This window comes from Orcinus orca, chromosome 8 (genome assembly GCF_937001465.1).
Source record: "Orcinus orca chromosome 8, mOrcOrc1.1, whole genome shotgun sequence".
Taxonomy (NCBI): domain Eukaryota; kingdom Metazoa; phylum Chordata; class Mammalia; order Artiodactyla; family Delphinidae; genus Orcinus; species Orcinus orca.
In genome coordinates, this window is record NC_064566.1 from 82,982,336 (window position 1) to 83,008,157 (window position 25,822).

General features: G+C 36.0%; 2 protein-coding genes across 3 annotated transcripts in view; one reads left to right on the forward strand and one right to left on the reverse strand.

The window, feature by feature from the left end:
* The window catches only part of KBTBD3 (kelch repeat and BTB domain containing 3), a 55,820-nt gene extending 42,259 nt beyond the window's left edge, over nt 1–13,561 (reverse strand). Inside the window, exon 1 of one of the 2 annotated variants that reach the window (XM_049714100.1) lies at nt 13,272–13,561. The gene's annotated coding sequence lies outside the window, so the exon portion shown is untranslated. The remainder of the gene's footprint in view (nt 1–13,271) is intronic. The other variant, XM_004284009.4, reaches the window with a different exon arrangement.
* A 64-nt stretch (nt 13,562–13,625) lies between these two features.
* AASDHPPT (aminoadipate-semialdehyde dehydrogenase-phosphopantetheinyl transferase) overlaps nt 13,626–25,822 on the forward strand; it is a 31,512-nt gene continuing 19,315 nt past the window's right edge. The window contains 3 exon segments of the mRNA XM_033413433.1: nt 13,626–13,682; nt 13,685–13,845; nt 15,829–16,054. Coding sequence (XP_033269324.1) covers nt 13,664–13,682; nt 13,685–13,845; nt 15,829–16,054 — 406 coding nt within the window. The 5' untranslated portion in view covers nt 13,626–13,663.

Here is a 25,822-nt window from a genome sequence, read left to right on the forward strand (position 1 = left end):
GTCAAAGAATACCACTACAAAAAGTCATCAAGTCACAAAGAAGACAGAAAGGTAAAAAACGAAGTCAGAACACATTTTGTTAATACTGTTAATGTGATGTGTGTTAATACTGTTAATAAAGGCCATATATGACAAGCCCACAGCTAACAGTATTAACAGAAAGGTAAAAAACGAAGTCAGAACACATTTTGTTAATCAAAATGCCAATAAAAGTCTTTACTATTAGTAATTACTTTAAATGTGAATGGATTAAATTCATCAATCAAAAGACACAGAATGAATGAATGGATTTAAAAAACAAAAATCCAACCGTAAGCTGGACTACAAAAGATTCACTTTAGTTTTAAAGACACACATAAACTGAGAGTGAAGGAACGGGTAAAGCTATTTTAAGCAAGTGGTAATCAAAAGAAAGCAGGGGTAGCTATATTTGTATCAGACAAAAGAGATGTTCAGCTAAAAATGGTCAAAAGAGACAAAGGGCATTATATAATGAAATTGGGGTCAATCCATCAAGAAGATATAACAGTTGTAAATATTTATGCAACCAACATCAGAGTATCTAAATATATATTTAAAAAAATACTAACAGAACTAACAGGAGAAATAAATAGGAATACAGTAATAGTTGGGGACTTTAACACCCACACTCAACAATGGACACATCACCCAGAAAATCAATAAGGAAACAGCATATTTGAACAACATTATAGACCAAATGAACCTAATAGACATATACAAACACTCCATCCAGCAACAGCAGAATACTCATTCTTACCAAGTTCACACAGAACATCTTCTAGGCTAGAATATATTTTAGACCACAAAATAAGTCTCAGCAAATTTAAGAAGACTGAAATCACACCAACTATGTTTCCTGGCTACAATCATATGAAACTATAAATCAGTATCAGGAGAAAACCTTGATAATATATGGAATATTAAACAACACAAATATATGGAAATATATATGGAATTTATATATATGGATATATTATATATATTATATATATATAATATATATGGAAAAATATATGGAAATTAAACAACACACTCCTGAACAACCAATGTATCAGAAAAAAAATTAAAAAGAAAATTTAAAAAGTATCTTGAGACAAGTGAAAATGGAAATACAACATACCAAACCTTATGGGGTGGAGCAAAAACAGTTCTAAGAGGGAAGTTTACAGCAATATATACATATATCAAGAAAAAAGAAAGACTTCAAATAAACAACCTAATTTTATATTTCAAGGAACTAGAAAAATAAAATAAGCCCAAAGTTAGCAGAAGTAAGGAAATAATAAAGATAACAGAAATGAATAAATAGAAAACAGGATGACAAAACTAAGAGTTGGTTCTTTGAAAAAAAAATACAAAATTGCCAAGACTTTACCTTGACTAATCCAGGGGGAGGGGAGAGACAGAGGGAGAGACAGAGACAGAAAGAGACAAAGAGATTGAGAACCTAAATAAATAAAAGTATAAGTAAAAGAGGAGACATTACAACTGATACCACAGAAATACAAAGGATCATAAGAAATTACCATTAATAATTATATGCCAACTAACTGGACAACCCAGAAGAAATGGATAAATTCCTGGAAACATTCACCTACCAAGTCTGAATCATGAAAAAACAGAAAATCTGAATAGTCCAATTTCTCTAAAAATAAATCAGTAATCAAAAGAAAATCCCCAATGAAGAAAAGTCCAGAACCAGATGGATTCACTGGTGAAAGTTACCAAACACTTGAAGAAGAATTAAAGCCAATTCTTCTCAAACTCTTCCAAAAAAAGTGAACAGGAGGGAATACTCCTGAACACATTTTACGAGACCAAGATGACTGTGGTAACAAAGCCAAATAAGACCACTACAAAAAAACCCAAAAAAACTATAGACCAACATCCCTGATGAATACAGATGCAAAAATTCTCAACAAAATACTAGCAAACCAAATTCAACAGCACAATAAAAAGATCATATCCCATGATTCATCCCTGGGATGCAAGAACGGTTCAACATATGCAAATCTATAAATGTGATTCATCACATTAACAGTCAGATAAAAATCATATGATCATCTCAGCAGATACAGCAAACGCTTTTGAAAAATTAACACCCATTCACGATAAATATTCTCAATGAACTGGGCATAGAAGAAAAGTACCTCAACATAATAAAGGCCATATATGAAAAGCCCACAGCTAACAGTATACTCAGTGGTGAAAGGCTGAAAAGCTTTTTCTCTAATGTCACTACCAGGATAAGGATACCCACTCTCACATAGTACTGGAAGTTCTAGCCAGAGTAATCAGGCAAGAAAAACAAATAAAAGGCATCAGATTCAGAAAGGAAGAAGTAAAATTGTCTTTGTTTGCAGATGACATGATTTTATATATAGAAAATTCTAAAGACTCCACCAAGAAATGTTAGCACTAATTAATTCAGTAAAGTTACAGGACACAACATCAACATACAAAAATCAGATTTCTACATGCTAACAACAAATTAACTAAGAAGTAAATAAAGAAAACAACCCATTTACAATAGCATCAATAACAATAAAATACTTTGGAGTCAATTTAACCAAGTAGGTGAAAAACTTACACACTAAAAACTACGAGACACTAATGAAAGAAATTGAAGACACAAATAAATGGAAAGACATCCCACGTTTGTGGATTGGAAGAATTAATATTATTAAAATGTCTGTTCTACACAAAGCCATCTATAGATTCAATACAATCCCTATCAAGATTCCCAAGGCATTTCTCACAAAAATAGAAAAAAAAATCCTACAATTCATATGGAACTACCATAGATGCCAAATAGTCAAAACAATCCTGTGAAAGAGCAAAGCTTCCTGATTTTAAACTCTATTACAAAGCTATAGTAATCAAAACAGTTTTGTACTGGTACAAAAACAGACACATAGACTAGTGGGAAAGAAACAAGAGCCCAAAAGTAGACTCACACACATATATGTTCAACTAATGTTTGACAAGGAAGCCACAAACTCAATGGTAAAAAGACAGTTTCTTCAATAAATGGTGTTTGCAAAAATGTATATTCACGTGCAAAAGAATGAAACTAGATCCCTATTTCACAATATCCACAAAAATTAACTCAAAATTGATTAAAGACTTAAATGTAAAACCTGATACCATAAAACTCCCAAAAGAAAAATAGAGAATAAGCTCCTTGACATTGGTAATAGCAATGATTGTTTTGGATATGACACCTAAAACATAAGCAACAAAAACAAAAATAAGTGGGATTACAGCAAACTAATAAGCTTCTGTACAGTAAATGAAACAATCAACAAAATGAAAAGGCAACCTATAGAATGGGAGAAAATACTCTGAAACCACTCATCTGATAAAGTACCAATTTCCAAAATGTATAACAAACTCATACAACTCAATAGCAAAAAAACTCCAAATAACACAATTAAAAGTGGGCAAAGGACTCAAACAGACATATTTTCAAAAGAAATATTCAAATGGCCAACTGGTACATGAAAAAGTACTCAACACCACTAATCAACAGGGAAATGCTAATCAAAACCCCAATATATCACCTCACAATTGTCAGCATGGCTACTATCAAAAAGACAAGCAATAACAAGTGCTGTTGGGGATGTGGAGAAAAGAAACCTTTGCATACATTTGTTGTGAATGTAAACTGGTATAGACAATATAGAAAATAGTACGCAGGTTCCTCAAAAACTTAAAGGTAGAAGTACCATATGATCCAGCAATTCAACTTCTGGGTATACATCCAACAGAAATCAAATCACTGTCCTGAACAGATATCTGTACCTCCATTTCACTGCAGCATTACTTACAATAGCCAAGACATGGAAACAACTTAAACGTCCATGGGTAAATGAATGGATAAAGAAAATATGATACACACAACACACACACACAGAGGAAAATTATTTAGTCATAAAAAATAAGGAATCTTGCCAGTTGTGACAACATGTATTGACCTTGAGGGCATTATGTTAAGTCAGACAGAAAGACAAATACTGTAAGATGTTAACTTATATGTGGGATCTAAAAACCCAAAGTCATAGAAACATAGAACAAATTGGTGTTAGCCAGAGGTGGGGGTGTGTGTGTGGAGGGAGAACTGGGTAAATGGGGTCAAAATGTACAAATTTCCAGTTATAAGATAAATAAGTTCTGTAAATGTAACATTCGGCATGATGACTATAGTTAACAATATTGTATTGAATATTTGAAAGCTGCTAAGAGAGTAGACCTTACAAGTTCAAATCAGAAAAAACTGTAACTGTAGGTGATGGATGTTAACTAAACTTATTGTGGTAATCATTCAGCAATACATACATATATCAAGTCATGTACACCAAAAATACAATGTTATATATCAATTATATCTCAAAAAAACTGGAGGGTGGGGAGCTAAACATATAACATACTATCCAATAATCATAGACCTGGGTATTTATCCTAGAGAAACAAAAACTTATGTGGGCTTAAAAACCTGTACATAAATTTTCATAGCAGCTTTATTTATATAGTCAAAAACTGGAAACAGCCAAAATGTTGCTCAATAAATGATGAGTATACAGACTGTGGAACATTCTTACCATGAAGTATAACTCACCATTAAAAAGGAACAAACTACTATATACACAACAGCTTGGATGGATTACAAGGACATTATCATGAGTGAAAAAACTCAATCTCAAAAGGTCACATATTGTTTGATTCCATTTCTATAATATTCTTGAAATGACAAAATTATAGGCATGAAAAAGCAAGTAGTGGTTTCCAGGGATTAAGGACTTTGTTGTGGGGGGTTGGGGGAGGTGGATATGCACAAAGGAGACTTGACTATGGCAACAGCTACAGTACTCTACACAGGTGATAAAATGACATGGAACTATACACACACTGTATCAATGTTAAATTCCTGGTTTTGAATTTGGACAATAATTATGTAAGATATAACCACTGGGGACATTGGGTGAAGGATACATGTGATCTCTCTGTACTATTTTTGCAACTTCCTGTATATCTGTAATTATTTCAAAATAAAAATTAAAAGAAAAAGACAATGATATATAAATTCAAATCAGAAACTACTTTGACATTACAGTTTTGTTCTTGTTCAAAACACTTAGAACATTCAAAGAAAATTTCATTTTATTTTTGGTGGTTCCTCAGTTTTTAAAAATAAGTTGAATGTAAAACAAAACAGCTAAAAGGTATCCAAACCTGAGACTTTCAAAAGGATAAAAACTATATTTCTTCATAGTGGCATAGGTCTTGAGAACATCAACTTAAAAAACTCAACCACAAATTTTTTATATTAAGTTCATTGTCATTAAAAATATGAATGTAATTTGGATCTGTGTTGAATTAAGTCAATTATTCAGTCTCACTGTTCATGAATAAGAATTAAACACAATGATATAAGTATAAAGAAATTCTTACTTCTACAAAGATAGTCACAAAAGCAAACTTTACTAGAAATTTTCAAGTATTCTCAAATATATTAGGATCATACACAGCTATTCACTTTTATAAATGTTGTTAAAAGATACAAGCCTGCCATGTATACTCTACACAGAATGACAAATCCAAGAAGCTGAAGCTTTCATTTCTTAAATTAGGTTTGAGTAAGTCTGTACTTATATATTTTGCAAATGGCAAAGAACCTGGGATTGAGAGCTGAAGGAACAGGGTCTTACATGATCCATCACTTAGTAGTGACCCCTATTGAGGCTCTTTAAGGCTTTGGCTTCCTCATCTGCAAAGTGGACACGCCAATTACATTGTACTGTTGTGATGCTTAAATGATACTGATGTTAAACTAACGTTGTCAAATGGTATATAAAATATTAATGTTTAAAATCAGTAATAACATATACTTTGACAATAACATTATTAATTGTTAAACAATTCTTAAATCTTGGTAAAATATCTGTAAGGCAATTTTTTTCCTCCAAAATATTCTGTAAATTCAACATTATATTTCACTAATTTTAAGACATTCTTTCACACTTAACATATCTGAAATTGACAGATAGGTATCTTATAATCACTTTAGTTAAATAACACTCATATTTGTCATTACATATGTATGTGCATCAAAATATGAAGGATGTGTATCAGTGTCTTTGAAGAAAACCCTAAAGATAAAAATGGACACTCATTTAAGAAATGATACATCATTAATGCTCCTGATAACAGAGAACAACATTATGTAGAAAAACATGGACACTGAGATGCTGAGGCGAAGGTGAATTAGAAGAGTTAGATTCTGAATGTGAGCATCTCAGCTAATTGATTTTGCTTACTTTTTTTTAATGTGTGTACAAGGTTGATATGATTTTTTTTAAAAGGGCTTTCCATAAGTACGAAAAATTCCAAGTCATGGAAAGCTGTGTCATAGTTTAAATGGCACTTTTCTTCTTTCTTAGTAGCACAAAAAACCGTCTTGTATTTTATAAGAATGCATCTCAGCTTCAACGAAATACCTTCCTGCCGAAAACATTGAATCAATTTTCAAAACTATTCTCTTGTTTTTACTTTTAATGTGTTCCATTAAAATTTGATTTAAAAAATTATTCAATAAAAGTACAAGAATCAAGTCTAAGAACCAAGACTTTGATATTAAGTAACGACAGAAGAGCATATGCAGGGCTTCCCTAGTGGCGCAGTGGTTGAGAGTCTACCTGCCAATGCAGGGGACACGGGTTTGTGCCCCGGTCCGGGAAGATCCCACATGCCGCGGAGCGGCTGGGCCCGTGAGCCATGGCCACTGAGCCTGCGCGTCCAGAGCCTGTGCTCCGCAACGGGAGAGGCCACAACAGTGAGAGGCCCGCGTACCGCAAAAACAAAAAAAAAAAGAAGAAAAAGAGCGTATGCAACTTGATAGAAGTGGAATATTAAACTAAAGTTGTGCTGTGACTGATGTGGGCTTTGATTTCATTGGGTCTTCCACTGATATTAGTTTGGTCACTGATGTTTCAATATAGAGCATTTTGCTGGCCTATTCTATTCAATACTTATTACAGAGTGCTAACTATATACCAGGTACTGTATTAGGCACTAGAGAGAGCATGGAGAATAAAGGCAGACATGATCCCTCCTTTCCTGATGTTTAGTATCTAGAAAAGAAGACTGTCAAATTATAAACTGCAATAAATACTGTGAAGAAACAACTGGGAAATAGATATAAAAATGAACAGCGGGTGGTATTCAACTTCAGATAATGACAATGTTAACAGTGAACACTTACGTAGTGCTTACTCTGTGCCAGGCTCTGTACCACATGCTTTACACACTCTTTAATTTTCAAAACAACTACTATAAAATAGATAATACTATTGTCCCTATTTTATACAGGGAAAATGAGGCTTAAGATATCTGAAATTGATAAATAGATACCTTACAATCACTTTTGACAGGCAGCAATCATGACATATTTGTCATTACATGTGTATGTGAATTAAAATGTGAAGAATGGGTTTTCAGTATCTTGGAAAAAAACCCTAAAGATAATAATAGATAGCAAGTAAGCAAGGAGATGGGATGTAAACCCAGGCACTCTGGCTCCAGAGCCCATGCTCTCATCCACTACAATATTAGGAAGAGCCTTTCTGAGAAGGTGTCATTTAAGCTGACACCCGAATAATGACAAGGTAAGGGGTTGATGAGAGAAATCATGTATAAAGCCCTAGAATGGGAAAGGGTCCTTCAGTTTTAGGATATGAACGAAGGCCAGCATTGCTGGAGTATAGTTAATGAGAGCAAGAATGTTGGGGAGATAGGGTTACAGAAGGCTGGTGCTACCTCATGCAGGATCCTATATGCCACAAGGAACTGGAATTTTGTTCTAAGTGCAACTGGAATTATGGAAGACTGAACTAGACAGCGACATGATTTGATTTATTTTTTTCTGGCTGATGTGTGAATGATGAATTGAGAGAAGGTAAGATAAATAGAGTCCAAGTCATTCATTTATTCAACAAATAATAGAAAATTTATGAAGTAACTATTATTGTAGTAAGCACTATTCCAGATATTGGGCATACAGTCAAAAACAATAGAGACAAGGTCCTCCACTCTGGAGTACACTTTAGAGTGGTGAACACACAAACTCCTATATCCACAATTTCTATCACTCTATTGAACATTTTCGATCAATGTACAAATTTTAGTATCTCCCATCTTTAAACAAATATCAAACAAAAATCTATCCTTTGATCTTTTACCCTCCTCTAGCTACCATCCTATTTCTTTACTCCCAGAAAAACTTCTTTAAAGAACTGTCTGCAGTAACTTTGCCACCAGTTATCATCGCAACCCACTACAATCAAGTTCCTCTTTTTCACTCTATTCAAGTTGCTCATATCACTGGAACAAAATTTTTTTAAATTTGCATGGAATACAAAAGACCCCAAATAGCCAAAACAATCTTGAGAAAGAAGAACAGGGCTGGAGGAATCACGCTCCCTGACTTCAGACTCTATTACAAAGCTACAGTAATCAAAACAGTATTGTACTGGCACAAAAACAGACACATAGATAAATGAGACAGGTCAGAAAGCCCAGAAATAAACCCATACACTTACAGTCAATCAATCTACGATGAAGGAGGCAAGAATACACAGTGGAGAAAAGACAGTCTCTTCAATAAGTGGTGCTAAGAAAACTGTACAGCTACATGTAAAAGAATAAAATTAGAACATTCTCTAACACGATATGCAAAAATAAACTCAAAATGGATTAAAGACCTAAATGTAAAACCAGATACCTAAATGTAAAACTCCTAGAGGAAAACATAGGCAGAACACTCTTTGACATAATTCACAGAAATATTTTTTTGGATCTCTCCCATAGAGTAATGGAAACAGAAGCAAAAATAAACAAATGGGATCTAATTAAACTTAAAAGCTTTTGCACAGCAAAAGAAACCATTAAAAAAAACCAAAAAGACAACCTACAGAATGGGAGAAAATATTTGTAAATGATGCAAACAAACAAGGGCTTAATTTCCAAAATATACAAACAGCTTATACAACACAATATCAAAAAAAAAACAAACATAAGATGGGCAGAAAACCTAAATAGACATTTCCCCAAGGAAGACATATAGATAGCCAATAGGCACATGAAAAGATGTTCAACATTGCTAGTTATTAGAGAAATGCAAATCAAAACACCTGTCAGAATGGCCATCATCAAAAAATCTACAAATAATAAATGCTAGAGAGGGTGTGGAGAAAAGGGAATCCTTCTATACTGTTGGTGGCAACCTAAACTGGTGCAGCCACTATGGAGAACAGTGTGAAGGTTCCTTAAAACACTAAAAATAGAATCACCATATGATCCCACTCCTGGGCATATATCCAGGAAAGACAAAAACTCTAATTAGAAGAGATACAGGGGTTTCCCTGGTGGCTCAGTGGTTGAGAGTCCACCTGCCGATGCAGGGTACACGGGTTCATGCCCCGGTCTGGGAGGATCCCACATGCTGCAGAGCGGCTAGGCCCGCAAGCCATGGCTGCTGAGCCTGCGCGTCCGGAGCCTGTGCTCTGCAATGGGAGAGGCCACAGCAGTGAGAGGCCTGTGTACCGCAAAAAAAAAAAAAAAAAAAGAAGAGATACATGCACTCTTATGTTCACAGCAGCACTATTTACAATAGCCAAGACATGGAAGCAACCTAACTGTCCATTGGCAGATGAATGGATAAAGAAGATGTAGTGTGTGTGTGTGTGTGTGTGTGTGTGTGTGTGTGTGTGTGTGTGTGTAATGGAATATTACTCAGCCATAAAAAAGAATGAAATAATGCCATTTGCAGCAACATGGATGGACCTAGAGATTATCATCTAAGTGAAGTAAGTCAGACACAGAAAGATAAATATCATATGATATCACTTATATGTGGAATCTAAAAAATGATACAAATGAACTTATTTAAAAAACAGAAATAGGCTCACAGACATGGAAAACAAACTGATGGTTACCAAAAGGGAAAGGGGGGAGAGATAAATTGATAATTTGGGATTAAAATATACATACTGCTATATATACAATAAACAACAAGGACTTACCATATAGCACAGGGAGTTGTATTCAATGTCTTGTTTGGAAAAGAATATATATATATTTTATATAATATATATTATATATATTATATAAAATTTATATATATGTGTATATTTATATAAATATATTATTTATTATATATATTTATTATATTCATATATATTATATATACAATTTATATATAATTTATGTACATTTATATAATTTATATATTATATATACACATATATTTATATATATTTATATAACATATATAGTATATATTTTTATATTTTATATATATTATATATATATTATATATATTATATTATATTATATATATAATATATATAAAACTGAATCACTTTGCTGTACACCTGAAACTTTATAAATCAACTATACTTCAATAAAATAAATGAATAAAATAATTAATCAAAGAAAAATGAAAATAAAATAAATAAAATTGCTCATATCAATGTCACCACACTACCATCTTGTAGTCAAATGCTAACTTCACTCCCCTCATCTTATTAACCTCTCAGAAGTATTCACACTGTTAACTAGTTCCCCATTCTTTTCTGTGCCACAACACTTTTCAAGTTTCTTATCTCCTTCTCAGTCTAATTAAGGAGGCCTATAGCACTGTGATTAAGAGCATGGACTTCTAGACTTAGCTCTGAAGACAGGTTGTTTCAGGAGTGCTTATGGCATGGAGGACAGACATAGCAAGAGAATGTTTCCCTTTCTTGAGCAAGATAGAAAACTAATCAGTATTTCAGGTGAGAAATATGGTGGTTTAGACTAGAGACTGGAGATGGAGGGAAATAGATTTTAGCTCTATTTTAGTAGTAGAACCAATAAAACTTTGCGATAGAACAGATACAGGAATTAAAGGAAAAGGGGAAATCAAGGTTTTGCAATAGAATAAAAAGCTAATGAACATTACCTAAAAAAATCACCAAATCTTAGAGATGATCTCATTTGATGCTTTTCCATTGAAACTGATACCTGGGAGAGGTTATGTGATTTACCCAAAGTCACATAGATAATTGGTGATAGAACTGAAACTGGAACACAAGTCTCTCAGAATCCTAAGAAGCCACAGATCAGGATCTGGTAAGATGACTACTACAAGCTTGCTGAGCTATCACTTTAGTCCTTTTTCCCCCTAACCAATGCAATAAAAAATACTATAATACATTTTTGGGTTTACTGAATATAGTTAGGCAAGCTATTAACTGCACACTTTATACTGCCTTAAGAAAAAAGGGAAGGAAGTAGACAGAATATAAATATCAGTATTAGCTCATGAAGAGTAAAATCTATTCTAAAAGTTCATCAAAAACATTTGCTGAAGTATACTATTTGTAAAAGGCAAGGTACACATGAACTTCCCCTCGGGCAGTTACATTCTAATTTGCAAGATAACACACATATAAATAATTCAGGCCAATAAGGCAGTACTAGATTAATTGCCAAATTAATTATATAGACAATATATATATTTTTTTAAGTACTCTGTAGTAGTCCTTTAGGAAAAGTAAGGCTTGAGCTAAGCCCTGATGGACAAGTAAGAATTTAAAAAGTAGATAGGGAAGGGGATTAAACAAACCTATAAAGAGTGTCCACTAGGGTACTAGGCTCAGGGCTGGGGGATAGGGAGTGGGAAGAGTGAGCTTTTTATACGTGTCTGTGGAGACATTCTCTTTCGTATGACATTTGAGCTGAGTCCTGAATGACAAAGAGGAACAAGGAATGTGCTGATGGGAGGAGAAGAGAACATTCTGAGAAAACAAGTACAAAAAACCACTACATTACCTACCTTTATTAGGCTCTATAGATTGAATACACAAAGCTTAGCTGAAAGGTAAAAGAGTGGACCATACGTTCCTAAACCTGAGTTTAAATAATTCCACAAATTCTCTTTCTCATCTGTTTCTCCAACGGTAAAAATTACTGCATAGACGAGCATGGGATATAATGGACATAGAAGTGTTTTTAGAAATAGAAAAGTAAATATACCAAAATTGTAATAGTCAGTTCAAAAAGACAAGAATGGAAAAGTGTTAATATGGTGCTTAGATACATAAAGTTAAAAGTGGACAAATGACTTAAAATCATTGCTGGTATGGGTAACAGTACTTTATACTTTACATATCTTTACATTTTCTCTTACTGTAGCTTTTTGTACATGTCTTATCTTCTTTGCCAGATTGTAAGCAGATATAGCACCTGACACATAGTATTAGCTAAACTGATGTATGAAGCCAGTACTTCATTTTACAGCCCTTTGAGGATTTGTGTTTGTGTATGTTCAAGATCTCATTTACTTGCAAATGATTGGAGGGGAATGATGATATCACGAAAAGTTAACAGAAACAAATATAGATGAAAACAGAATAAAACCTATCTTAAAGAGGATGGAAATAAGCCGCAAGTAACTGTTAATTACTACTGCTGGCTTTTAGTTGACATTCCCTGGCAGCCAAAGGAAGAAGGGAGTCGGCTGAATCCCAGTGTCGCATTTAATCTACCACAAAGTTAGGCATTTAAATTCATCTACACAGATCAACTTTTCCCTGAACCAAAACCGCAAGGATCTTTGATCACAAGCAAATAACTGAGCAAAGGCACAGAGTTAATTATGAAGGGCTCCTCAAATTATGCAACTTGGTTCTGTTGCTTTCAGAGCAAAGACCTCTGATAACAATGGGACCACCCACCGGTGCCTCAACAACAGAATCCTCAGTTTTCTCCCTAGGGCTCTGGCCCAGGCTTGGCAGCCACAAAAACCGCACCTGGGTCACTTTATGGCCTCAACACAGTTAGCTGCTTGGTAGCAGCCTTGGATTCAGGCAGGGTCCGCGCCCTACACTGGAGGCAATGCAGAGTCTTTGCCCCAGCCTTAGAAGGCAGGTTTCAGGGAGGGCTGCTAGGGTTGGAGTGTCTAGATGAGTTTCGGCCTAAGGGGACAGGGGGGGAAGGCAACTCAGGGCCGCGGGAAACACAACTCTTGGGGGCACCATGCAGTCCCCTTCCTGCCACAGAAACCTCTCCCGCCCTGGAACACGAAGGAGCGGCACTGGTAGCCTAAGCCAAGAAAATTCTCTTCTCTGTGGATAATAGGGGCCGATCCTGGTCCCCAGGAATAAGACGCTACCATCCCACTCCTCTCTCACAGCTCAGAAATCACCCACCTGGAACTGCAGTCTCCGAAGTCTCCACCCCAGTCTCTGCCTCCACAGGCCTGATTGCGATTGGCTTGCACCTCTGTCCCGTTATCTCTTCTCCAAGTGTGAGTGGCGTTCTATACGCTCTTGGCCTTTGTCCCTCCCTTCGCTTGCCTCCGAAGCCCCGCCCCACGTGACGGTCACGCGTTGCCGCAAAGCGCAGAGGAGGGTCTCCACTTCCGCTCCCGGGGGAGGAGGTGGCAGAGTAGGTGGCGTGGAAGTGAGGGCTCTCGGTGAGCAACGTGCAGTTGACGTAGCGTGACGCTCCGCCCCCTCCGCCCGAGCGCCGGGAGGAAGTGGGTGAGGCACTTTTAGCGTCCGCGCCATCAAGCCCGAGGTGGCGGTGAGGTTTTCAGTGTATGGTTTTCCCCGCTAAGCGATCTGCTTGGTGCCAGCAATGGAGGGCGTGCGCTGGGCCTTTTCCTGTGGCGCTTGGCTGCCGAGCCGAGCCGAATGGCTGCTTGCGGTGCGATCGATCCAGCCCGAGGAGAAGGAGCGCATTGGCCAGTTCGTCTTTGCACGCGACGCTAAGGCAGCTTTGGTACTACAGGTCTTTCGTATTGAGGGCCGAGGAAGCAGATGTTGGGGATGGTGGGCCGGGCTGTAGAGACTCCCCCCTCCCACGCTAGCGTCGGCGCCAGTTTGTGGCCGCCCCAGGGCGAGAGTGGTAGGTGCTGCTGACTCTACCGTGTGTGCGCGCGGCCTGGTCTCCACCGTCTTTGTAGTCTCCTCGGAGGCCTCGTCCGCTGTAAATATTAGCCCCTCCCCCGTTGTAATTGAAAATAGAGATCGTGCTAAACCCTAAAATAGGTGTTGAGAAGGCCTACAAAGTAGTTCTTTTTACCCACAATGTTTTTTTTTCTTATTTTTAAGTTATCAAAATTTATTTTTCCTTGCTTGGGCCCATAGCACATTCTTAGCCTGTTAAGTATCCTACCATTCTCCTGCACGTGATAGGCCCTAAGAAATATTGACAGTTATGACTTACTTTAGCCTTGCACGCCGTGGAACTGGAAGAGTCCAGCCTCCTTTTACCAGGGAAACTTAAGTCAAGGAAGGATGCAGTCCTAGGCATACCTTTCTGACTAAATAGCTTGGGAAACAGTACTTTAGATATAATTGTTTATTTTACTTACGTATTTTTAGCAACAAATGGAAACGGGTTTCAAAACAACTTCTGTGTATATAGCGCAGTTTGAAACAGCTTCTAATTACCATCAAAGACTGTTACCTTGAAAATGTTCCTCTGTCAAAGCACTTTTTCTTTTGAAATGTGGGCTGATTGATTTTTTGAAGGCATATTGGTGAATATTTTTATACTTTCTGTAATTTGTAAGAAATTGTCAAATTCAAACTCGTGCAGTATTTAAAAGTCATTGTTTAGAACTGAAGGGAAAAAAACTTGGAAGATTTTTCAAAATATTATATGCCTTGTTATACCCTTAGGTATTTTTGTGTGATTTTAGTCATTTCTTTTTTAAAATATACATATATTTTTAAAATTTATTTAATTTATTTCTTTTTGGCCGCGTTGGGTCTTCGTTGCTGCACACGGGCTTTCTCTAGTTGCGGCGGGGGGTGGGGTGGGGGGGCTACTCTTCATTGCCGTGTGCGGGCTTCTCATTGCAGTGGCTTCTGTTGGTGCAGAGCACAGGCTCTAGGTGCGCGGGCTTCAGTAGTTGTGGCACGTGGGTTCAGTAGTAGTGGCTCGTGGGCTCTAGAGCGCTGGCTCAGTATTTGTGGCACACAGGCTTAGTTACTCTGTGGCATGTGGGATCTTCCCAGGCCAGGGCTCGAACCCGTGTCCTCTGCGTTGGCAGGTAGATTCTCAACCACTGTGCCACCAGGGAAGCCCCATTTCTTTCTTAATAATTAATGGAAGGAGAGAGTGGATGGGGTATATGTGAAAAAAGATAGGTCATGCATTGCTAATTGTTGAGCCCAGTGATAAGTATATATGATCTAGAAATACATGCACATATGCACAGAGATGTAAGTACAACAAGGTTGCTCAATGGGGAATTTTTTTTATAATAGTAAAACTAGAGCCAGCCTAAAATATCCAACAATAGGGGATAGTCAAGTTGTGGTACCTTGATAGTATGAAATGCACAGGCCAGATGGTTATATACAAACATAAAATAATCCCCAACACTTAGAAATTTAAAAGATTATACATGGTAGAATAGTACATATAGTAGGATTTCATATAAATGGATAGATAGTAAAAGCAAATGAACATATTTTGGGTACTTAGAGAAAAGACTGAAGGGATGAATACTTGATAACATTGGTTGGTTACTTGTTAAGGGGAGGAAGGGAATTGCTAAAGAGGGACTTTAAGTTGTCTGTCTTCATAAGCATTTCTTAAATCTTAAAGCAGGTATTTAATACTTAGGTACTTTTTAAAAACTTTAAGAAATGAATATTTTAGAAACCACAAAAATAGACTTTGTATGTTATAGGCAGTGTTACCTAAATCTTTAGTACAGACATCAATACTTAACAAATGTTTTATTAACAGGCTGGTCGTCTGATGATGAGGAAATTAGTTGCAGAGAAATTGAATATACCTTGGAATAATATTCGTTTGCAAAGAACTGCAAAAGGAAAACCAATCCTTGCGAAAGACTCATTGAATCCTTACCCCAATTTCAACTTTAACATCTCTCATCAAGGAGACTATGCTGTACTTGCTGCGGAGTCTGAGCTACAAGTTGGAATTGATATAATGAAGACTAGTTTTCCAGGTAATGTTGCATTTTTGTAGTACAAGAGTTATTAAGTGTCTTCTCTTAGTTCGTACCTGTTGAATAATATCAGACAAGGAGATGTAGATATTTAAGTTTAGGAAAAATGTGCTCGTACTCAAGGGTAGTATATCTGAGAGAGCAGGGTATTGTCGACTGAAAAAAATGCACAACCCAAAACTTGAGAATTATTCTGCAGACTTTCTGAGGACTCAAGTCCGGGAAGCAGCCTCTCAAATAGCTCTGAGAGACTGCTCCAAAGAGATAAGGGAGGAACCAGGATATATAGGAGTTTTTTGCAACAAAAACCCGGTAGTCAGAACATAAAAAGATTACTGTTAATTAAAGAAAACCAAACATTTCATTAATGAATTTAGCACTTTTCTATGTATGGGAAGATGCAAGAGTTTGGGCTTACTGAAATTATTCCTTTGATATGCACCTTAACTGTCTAGGGCCAGTATCCTGCTTTTCTCCATCCTGAATCCCCTCAGGGTGCACAGTTGGGGGTGGCTGTTGGCTTGAGGGCCCCAACATCCTTTGTTTACTATATATTTTCTTGAATGTTAACAGACTTCTACATAAAAGATAGATTCTTCGTTACTGGGGATTCGTATAATACTTTGCCTAGAGGCAAAGTGAAAACAAAGGTTTTCTTTTTGAATTATACCTCAGCTTGTTAAGTAAGACTAAATTTGAAACTATTCTCAAAGACTGTTAAATTTTCTAAAGAACAGTTTTTCCATAGCTCAATATTTTTTATTTAAGTAGTAGGTGTTCAATCAAATTGAACTCAACAGGGAGTCAATTTTGAGTATCATTCTATTAAAAAAATAGTAATTATATGTATTGTAAGAACTTGGTTTCATTTAAGTCTTTCCCAGAATTAACCAATTAGTTGTTGGTTTGTTTAAAAAATAATAATCTCAGTGGTAAAGTATATTGTAGTCCTTAAGTAGAGATAACATGTATTTGTACTGTATCTAAATATAGCTCTTTGTAGCACATTTATATAAATGGAAATGAAGAGCAAGCAATTATTAAAATATTTTAAGTTGTTTATATTTTGCCTTAGAAATTTGTAATTGGTGGCTGTAGGAACTGCTAACATTTATTGTGGTGTTGACTATACCTAGGTAATTTTACTAGAACACAAGTTCTCTCAACTACTCTATAACTTTCATCATCACTAACATTAGTGTGCACTTACTGTGTGCCATGGCATTTTCCTAAGTGCCTTACGTATATTATGGGGTGGGTGGGACACAGCATACTATCATTTTTATCAGAAGATAAGTAACAGGATAAGAAGAAAGCTGTTAAAATAAGAGAACCAACATTTTCCTAATTTCATAGTGCAGTTCCCTAATCTCCACACTGTGTCTACCACAGGATCTTTGCTTATGTTTCCCTTGGACTGGAATATTTGTAATAACTTTACCCCCACCCCCATTTCTGCATAGGTAACTTATTTACTGGTTAGCTTTCACTTTAGTCTTACTTTAGGGAAGCCTTTGTGGACCTTCAATCTAAGCCAGGTTCTTTTGTTCTAGGCTCTCATAAAGTATATTTCCTTCATTCCAATTATATATTTCATTTTATAATTATTTTTCAGGATGTTGATTTTCTTCCCACTGGTCCTTACAAGCTGTATGAGAGCAGGAACTATGTTAGCTACTTCTGATAGTAGCTATATCTGCTATCACGTCTGGCACCCTACCTAGTTCAAAATAATGTGCAATAAATATTTGTCAAATGAATGAATAAGCACTTTGTGCTGCAGTAGTTAGGCCTCAGGGTATTGCTGTGAATCTCCTCTCTCATCTTTATTGTCAGTGTCTTTGCTTTGAATTTTCCCACCAACAGCTTTTTCTCTGACCTGCTCATAAATCTGTTAAACCTCTATTCTTAACTTTGTTCAGAAGGAGGCTATACTAATGATAGCAGGGGTTCTTGACCCTGGATAAGCATCAAGTCATTTTTTTTTTTAACCTCCTGAAATTGTTTGCTACATTTTGTATGCACAGGTACATTTTTCTGAGAGAGGATCTGGTTTTTTGCAGGGTCATAGAAGGCTTATTGTGAACCTTATCAACGAACCACTGTTACAGAGGATTCAGAGTGAGCAGGCAAATGAGCCCATAAACTTCATAGCTTTCTGTGGTCCTTATGTGACCTTTCCCTAAAAATCAGAAATTATTGGAGAGACCATTGCTCCTTAGAATGCAGTCAGTACAATTACACAGTAATGGTTGGCTCATCAGGTTGATATCTGCTTAGAAATTATGCCTGTGAGACACAGATTTAATTACAGTTGGCTTAATGGGCAATGTTGGCTTATGGTCAATACCAGATAAACAAGTAAGTACTAATTGAAACTTAATAAATGATAGGAAGGTAATTGAGCAAAAAGTGAAGATTCTGTTAATTATATTTTATTAGACTTTTTTTATCCACCATCTTTTTTCATTGCTCTTGTTTGACTAATCACAGTATCCAGGCCTTTTCCTATTTGGCTCTTTCATTGCCAAAAAGCTATTGATATATCCAGTAATGCATTGGGGAAGAGCTGTTTTCCAGTTGCCATTAGTATTGTTACTGTGTCACTAGTGTCTGAAAGATTAATGGACACAGCATCATTTCTCAGGAAAGTAGACACTGGTTTACTTCACTGGCGATTCATTTGAAATGCTCTGCTTATCAGAGTAAGTGAGGAAATTGAGCAGGGAAAGTTTCCAAGAGTTGCTAAATGGTGGAGGGTAAAACAGTATAGGAGCAAGGGAAGTATTGTACTTTGTTTCGGGCATTGTTATTAGATTATCAACTCTCAAGATGGAGTTAGACTTTGGGGGCATCGTGAGTATATTGTAAGACTCAGTTCTATTACTCCCATTTTGTCTGCAGGTCAACATCATGTAGGAACTTGTGGAGTCTTTCCTTATCACATTAGACATTTCTGCTAGGTGCAGATCATTTCCTGCCATCTCCCAGTTCTCCCATTGCTGCTATGGCAGGGCAGGAGAGAATATATTGATGGATGTAAGAAGTTTTGGGTTTCTCCCTTCTAGCCAGATGCTAGAAGGACCCTATTGTAACCACCACGTTATTCTCTACTTAATGGAGAGAGGAAACTTATACAGAAGTAACTGGTGCATACTTGGCACTCAGTAAATAATTGTTTAATGGATATCCAGAGAAGAGGGATTATAAGATATTGGGGGCCCTAGTATAGATAAATTGCCAGTGCAATACAATCCCAACGCTGTGGTCAGGAGTGGGGTGAGGTGTTTTGTGGGTCATCTTTATAATTTGCTGTACCCAATTGAGAAATATTGGTTGTTTTTCCTTCATTTTCTAATTTTTATCTACCACTAAAGGCTTTTGCAGTTAGAAGTATAAAAGTAAGGATTGTATAAAGTATAAAAGTATGAATTGTTCAGTTTGGTTCCCATGTTTACAAGGCAAGATAAGAGATACAGTATAAAAATTATTAAAATTTGGGAAAAGACTGAAAATATTTTTCCCCACAGGTTTATACTTTCAAGTTCACATTTTTGTTATAAACTTTGCTGGATATTAATTGGCAGGACAAAATGACTCAATATTTTGAGATTTAATACTAATTTAATAACTTTGAAATGACTGTATCATAGAACTACTCCTCTTGAACAGTTGTTATGTAAATTACGTACAGTAAGTATAAAGTAAGTGGTGATATTATATGGTAGCTATGGTAGAGCCTATTTGTTGTCTCTTTCCACCATACTATTTATAGCACTATTTTAATAGCTTCCTGTTTGGTTCCCCCTCTTCACTTCTGTTCTCTCTCAGTACATTCTTGGTACAGAGTTAGAGTGGTCTTTAAAAATTTCCTTAAAGCAATTTTCTTAAAACTTTTAGGTTGGTTCATAATAAAATTCAGTCCCTTTAACATGATTTTATCGTCTTATTCTCATTTATCTCTCCATTTGCATTTTTAGCTGCTCTCTGCTCACTATTTTCTGTCCATACTCATCTTTTATTACCTTGAATGTAGTAGACTTTTTCCTGTTCAGGTCATTTCAGAAAAGCTGATCGCTCTGCCTGTTCTTCTCCCCACTCTTTCGTGAGTACCTTAGACATGAAGGATGAGAAGTAGCCAGTACGAGTACCTCCTCAGAAAGGACTTTCCTGACCACCTGATCTTGTTTTCCTTCATGGCCTTTCTCATTTGTAATTATAACTTAGCTATTTGATTATTATCTGTTCTCCTTCATTAAATAAGTTCAGGAGCTATGCTTGTTTTGTTTTTGCCACAGTATACCTAGTACTTAGCAGGGTGTCTAGCACATAGCAGGTGCTCAGTAAATATTTATTGAATGTACAAATAATAGGAGTTCTCAGTTTCACACAAAATATTCCTAAAATTTGTTGAAAAATTAAAAAGTGGTTATGCAACTACAGTGAAAAATGATATTCATATCAGATTCTAGTTGGAATATAAACTATTCTCATCAGTGAGTTGTGATTTAAAATAGTTCTTCCTTCGAGTCTTCTTCCTCACCCTGCATTTATCTCCCTAGCTTCTTCTCTCCTGCATTTGCATCCATCAGATTCGGTTTCCAACTTTGTTGCTGCTACAGTCTATAGTGTCCAACTTAAAATTTTTCAACTTTATGATGGTTTAAAAGCAATTCAGTAGAAGCCATACTTTGAATTTTGAATTTTGACATTTTCCTGTGCTAGCCATATGCCATTCCATACTCATAATGCTGGGCAGCAGCAGTGAGCCATAGCTCCCAGTCAGCCACACAGTCACGAGGGTAAAACAACTAGTACAACCATTCTGTTTTTCACTTTCAGTACAGTATTCAGTACATTTCATGAGGTATTCAACACTTTATTATAAAATAGTCTTTGTGTTAGATGATTTTGCCCACCTGTAGGCTAATGTAAGTGCTCTGAGCACATTTAAAGTAAGCTAGCCTAAGCTGTGATGTTCCATAGGTTAGGGGTATTAAATGCATTTTTGACCTAAACTATTTTCAACTTAGTAATGCGTTTATCGGGACGTAACCTTATCGTAAGTCAAGGAAGATCTGTATTCCACTATTGTTTGTGATCTACATTCTAAGCTGATCTACATTCTTTTTGGATCTGCATTTTGCAGGATGTGCAAAATGTTGTTTTTTGTTTTTTGTGTTTTTTTAACTTGGAGATTTACAGCCAGCAAGCAGCTTAAATAAGTCACACTTCTCTTTGTGCTCTGAACTTGCTGGAAAACCAGGTCTTTACTGGCAGGTAGTTTTCCCCCTTTCCAAGTTACAGGATGGGTCTTTTCCACTGTGCAGAGGATTTGAGTGGGATCACAACATAGAACTAGTATTTATTGAGCAACTTCTCTGTGTTAAATGCCTTCTATGCATTATCTTATTTCACCCTCTTAAGCCTAAGTTATAAGTTATTGTTATTTTATGGAGTAGGTTAAGACATTTGCCCAAGGCAACCAAGCTGAAAAGTAGCATATCATGGATTTGAACCCATACCTCAAAGCCTATATTTTTAGACACTGCATTCTATAATATATGACCTCTCAATACTAGATTTTATTGATACCTGTTTAAGGATTTGCAAGTACAAAATCTGAAAAATTCCATGGAACTGGGTTAAATGAATTTAAAGTTTTTGTGAAGGAACTGATATCTAAGAAGAGTATACAAAGTTTAGTGAGAGGGAACTTGCCTTAACAATTTTTTATATTAGGCATTGTAAACAAAAGAGTGTGGTGTTAGCAAAAGAATAGACAGCTAGGAGGGTTAAAGGTTAGTGCCCAGTATTTATACATAATATTTCAATTCAGCGGTTAAAGATTATTTATTAAATGGTGCATTACACTAATCACTAGGGTAGCTTGTTAGCTACTTGAATTTGCTCTTCTGTGAACTACTTATTAATCTTTTCTAATCCATGTATAAAAGCTCTTTATGTATTATGGATATTGACACTTCATTGACCAAATCTGTTACAACTATTTTCCCACTCTATTATTTGTTTATCTTTTGAATTTGGTTGTATTTTTTGCCATATGAATTTTGTCTTTTATTTAATTAATATATCTAACTTTTCCTTGATAAATTCTGAACTCTTGTCTCATTTAAAAAAAAAATAAGTTGGTAAAAGATTTACTCCAACTGTAGGTTATAGAGTCTCCTAGATTTTGTTCTAAAATTGCACTTTTTTTTTTTTAACATTTAAATCTTTAATTCCCCTAAAACTTGTGTGTATATGTTTTACATACTGATGGCTCAACAGTCATACCACCACTAGCATTGGCTAGATTGGGAATAAACATGTAAAGTGCCTGGAATTATTAAGTACTTAATAAGTAAATGTTAGCTCTAAGGTGGTTGTGATAGTTATTACTGTTATATGTATAGAATGGTGTTTCTGAAATGGTGGCCAGGATATTAAAATCAGCCAGGATGCCTGTTAAAAATGCAGGTTCCTTGAAAAAAATGCAGGTTCATTGAAACCCTCCCAGACCTCTTCAACTAGAATTTCTTAGATACAACCAAGGATTCTATATTCAGACAATTTCTCAGGTGATTGTTAGACCTATTAGCGTTTGGGAAACACTATATTAGATGTAATTTATAGAGCCAACAAAAAGAAAGATTGTAACCCATCAGCTTTTTTTTTCATGAGTAAAATTGTCTGAAAGCCATTAGATCCTTGTTACACAGTGTACAACAGAATTAATTAGAATTAAATTTTAATAACAATTACTAGAACACAATAGAATTGTATATTTGGCCAGATTTCTGAAAGAAGGATGCCTTTTAAACTTACAAAGATAAGAAGAACGGGCAAAGTTAGCATATGTAATTGATTTTATATTAAATCTCTTCTCGCAAACTGGGGCAAATAAGACAGACAGAGGTTAATATTGTTAATATTTAAAATACTTGTAAGTATTGATAGAAAAGTCACTTAAGACTTACCTAATGGGCACAGTGGTTAAAAATCCACCTGCCAATGCAGGGGACATGGGTTCGAGCCCTGGTCCAGGAAGATCCCACATGCCACGGAGCAACTAAGCCCGTGCGCCACAACTACCGAGCCTGTGCTCTAGAGCCCACATGCCACAACTACTGAAGCCCGTGCTCCGCAACAAGAGAAGCCACTGCAATGAGAAGCCTGCGCACATCAACTAGAGAAAGCCGGCACGTAGCAACGAAGACCCAACACAGCCAAAAATAAATAATAAATTAATTTTTAAAAAATACATTAGGGCTTCCCTGGTGGCGCAGTGGTTGAGAGTCCGCCTGCCGATGCAGGGGACACGGGTTCGTGCCCCGGTCCGGGAAGATCCCACATGCCGCGGAGTGGCTGGGCCCGTGAGCCAAGGCTGCCGAGCCTGCGCGTCCGGAGCCTGTGCTCCGCAACGGGAGAAGCCACAACAGTGAGAGGCCCACGTACCGCAAAAAAAAAAAAAAAAAAAAAAACCTTAAAAAAAGAAAGACTTACGTAATGAATGGACAAAGACTTGATAAAACATTTCACAAAAGAGGATATATATATAAAACAACTACCACAATAGCCTTAGAGCTAACATTTATTTGGTACTTAATAGCTCCAGGCCCTTTATATGTTTATTTCTTAAACTATCCAGCTCTTTTTCCCTATTTTATAGCTTAAGAAACAGCCATAGTGAAGTTAAATAAATAATAGTAAAGAAGTGTTAGAGCCAGGATTTGAACATTTGACTCCAGGGGTATAACACTAAAGCTAAGAGTATATGAGTGTGTCTGTATAAATGAATTAAATTGTGTACATGACTGTATTAGTTTCCTAGGGCTCCTAACAAAGTACCAAAAACTTGGTGTGTTAAAAAAACAGAAATTTATTCTCTGACAGTTCTGAAGGCCAGAAGTCAAAGTGTTGACAGGGCCATGTTACCTCTGTAGATTCCAGGAAAGAATTCTTCTTTGCTTCTTCCTAGTGTCCTGGCAATCTTTGGCATTCCTTGAGTTGTAGCTATATCAGTTTACTTTCTACCTTCATTGTTATGTTGCCTTTTTCCCTGTATTCTCTCTTCGTGTCTAAATGTTTCTCCTTATAAGGACACCAGTCATTGGATATAGGACCCACCTTAATCCATCCTAATTTGATTGCACCTGCAAAGACTGTATTTCCAAATAAGGTCACATTTTTAGTTTCTGTGTGGGCATGAGTTTTGGAAGACATGGACCCTCACAGTTCAAACCCGCCTTGTTCAAGGCTCAACTCTATAAATTATTTTGTTGTAGGTTACTACTCTGTTTAATAAACTTTCTAGTTGCTCTGTGACCTTGGTTAGTTGATCATTGCAGAACACTTAGTTAATATCTAGTGCTGCTTTCCCTAAAGATTAAGCTATAAGATGAGGGATCTGGCTTTTCTAAACCTGGTTAGTGGTTCTATGTAAGTTTCTCAGTTATTTTATCTTTATCTTTTTTTAACTTAAGTTCTTATATGTCTATTAAATCAAATATTGTAATAGACATGAATATGTGTTGGTATTATTAGGAGGCTTTGCCAACTTATGTGTCTAATAATTGTGCTGTCTCAGCTAGTTTGAGGGGCAAACGTACTATTCTGGTATTTCCTACTGATTTTTTTTTAATTCCAATTTCCTAGATAAACTAAGTCCTTAACAGAGTACTCATTCACTGTGTATTTTCACCATAATGCCACAATGTGGCGCTGTTGTCTTTGGCTGAATATTTACAAAGTCATCTTTTTCTGTTGCTGTCAATCTCTTATTTTGTGGGATATGATGCTCTCAAAAGTATATGAAAACACACTCATATCGGATATTTTTAAGCTGTACATGATCAGTTATGATTCTTTTCCAGTGGTTGTGCTAGATTGCTTTTTATGTTAAATGAGTTTTTTTTTATTAGTGTGAATATTTAAATTTTTTCTTCGATTGCCCCATCATATTTATGTAAAAATCAGGGGGTTTCTTGAAGGTTATGGAATTATAACTTGAAGAAACCAACAAACATAATGACACTATAGATGACAACAGGCATATCTTTTTAAATTTTAGGCTTTTTGGATAGTATTCTGTTAAAACTACAATTCCACTCAAAATATATAATGCTGTCTTCCAAAATCCAAGGTAGCTGTTCTTCTCATTGTTCTTATTTACACTATTTGTACCCGAATCTGTTCAAGAGGAAACAGTTTACAATTTATGTAGGTATAGTGCTCCCAGTGTTTAAAATCTCCAGATTTACTTTTATAACTTTTGCAAGCTTGCTTTCTTTACTTTCTTTAGTGTTTTATCTGTCAAGCCAGTATGTACTAGTGATGCATTGCATTTTAATAAGACAGTCTTTATTTAAGGGGCTTGAGGAATAAGCACCAGACTATCAAAGGGGGTTCATAGACCCAAAAGGGTAAGAATCTCCTGCCCTGCCCTGGAACTCCTAAGGTCCCAGTTTAATATTTCAGTGCTGTTGCGTGAAATGACTTTACAGCTTTGCAGGGCTTTTAGGAAATAATAGCCTTTTAACATTAATATGAACAGATACAAACAATAAACATTAGTTGATTAATAAAAATGGATTGTAAAGTTATCTTTCTTACGAATAGTAGAGGACTAAAGAGTAGACAGATTAATTAAATGAGTCTGTTGAACTTGAAAACAAACAAGGAAGTGAAGAAGTGAAGTGAAGAACCACATATCACTGGAATGTCATTAGAAATATTTCCTAGGTAAACAAGAGGAGACTGTTTTGA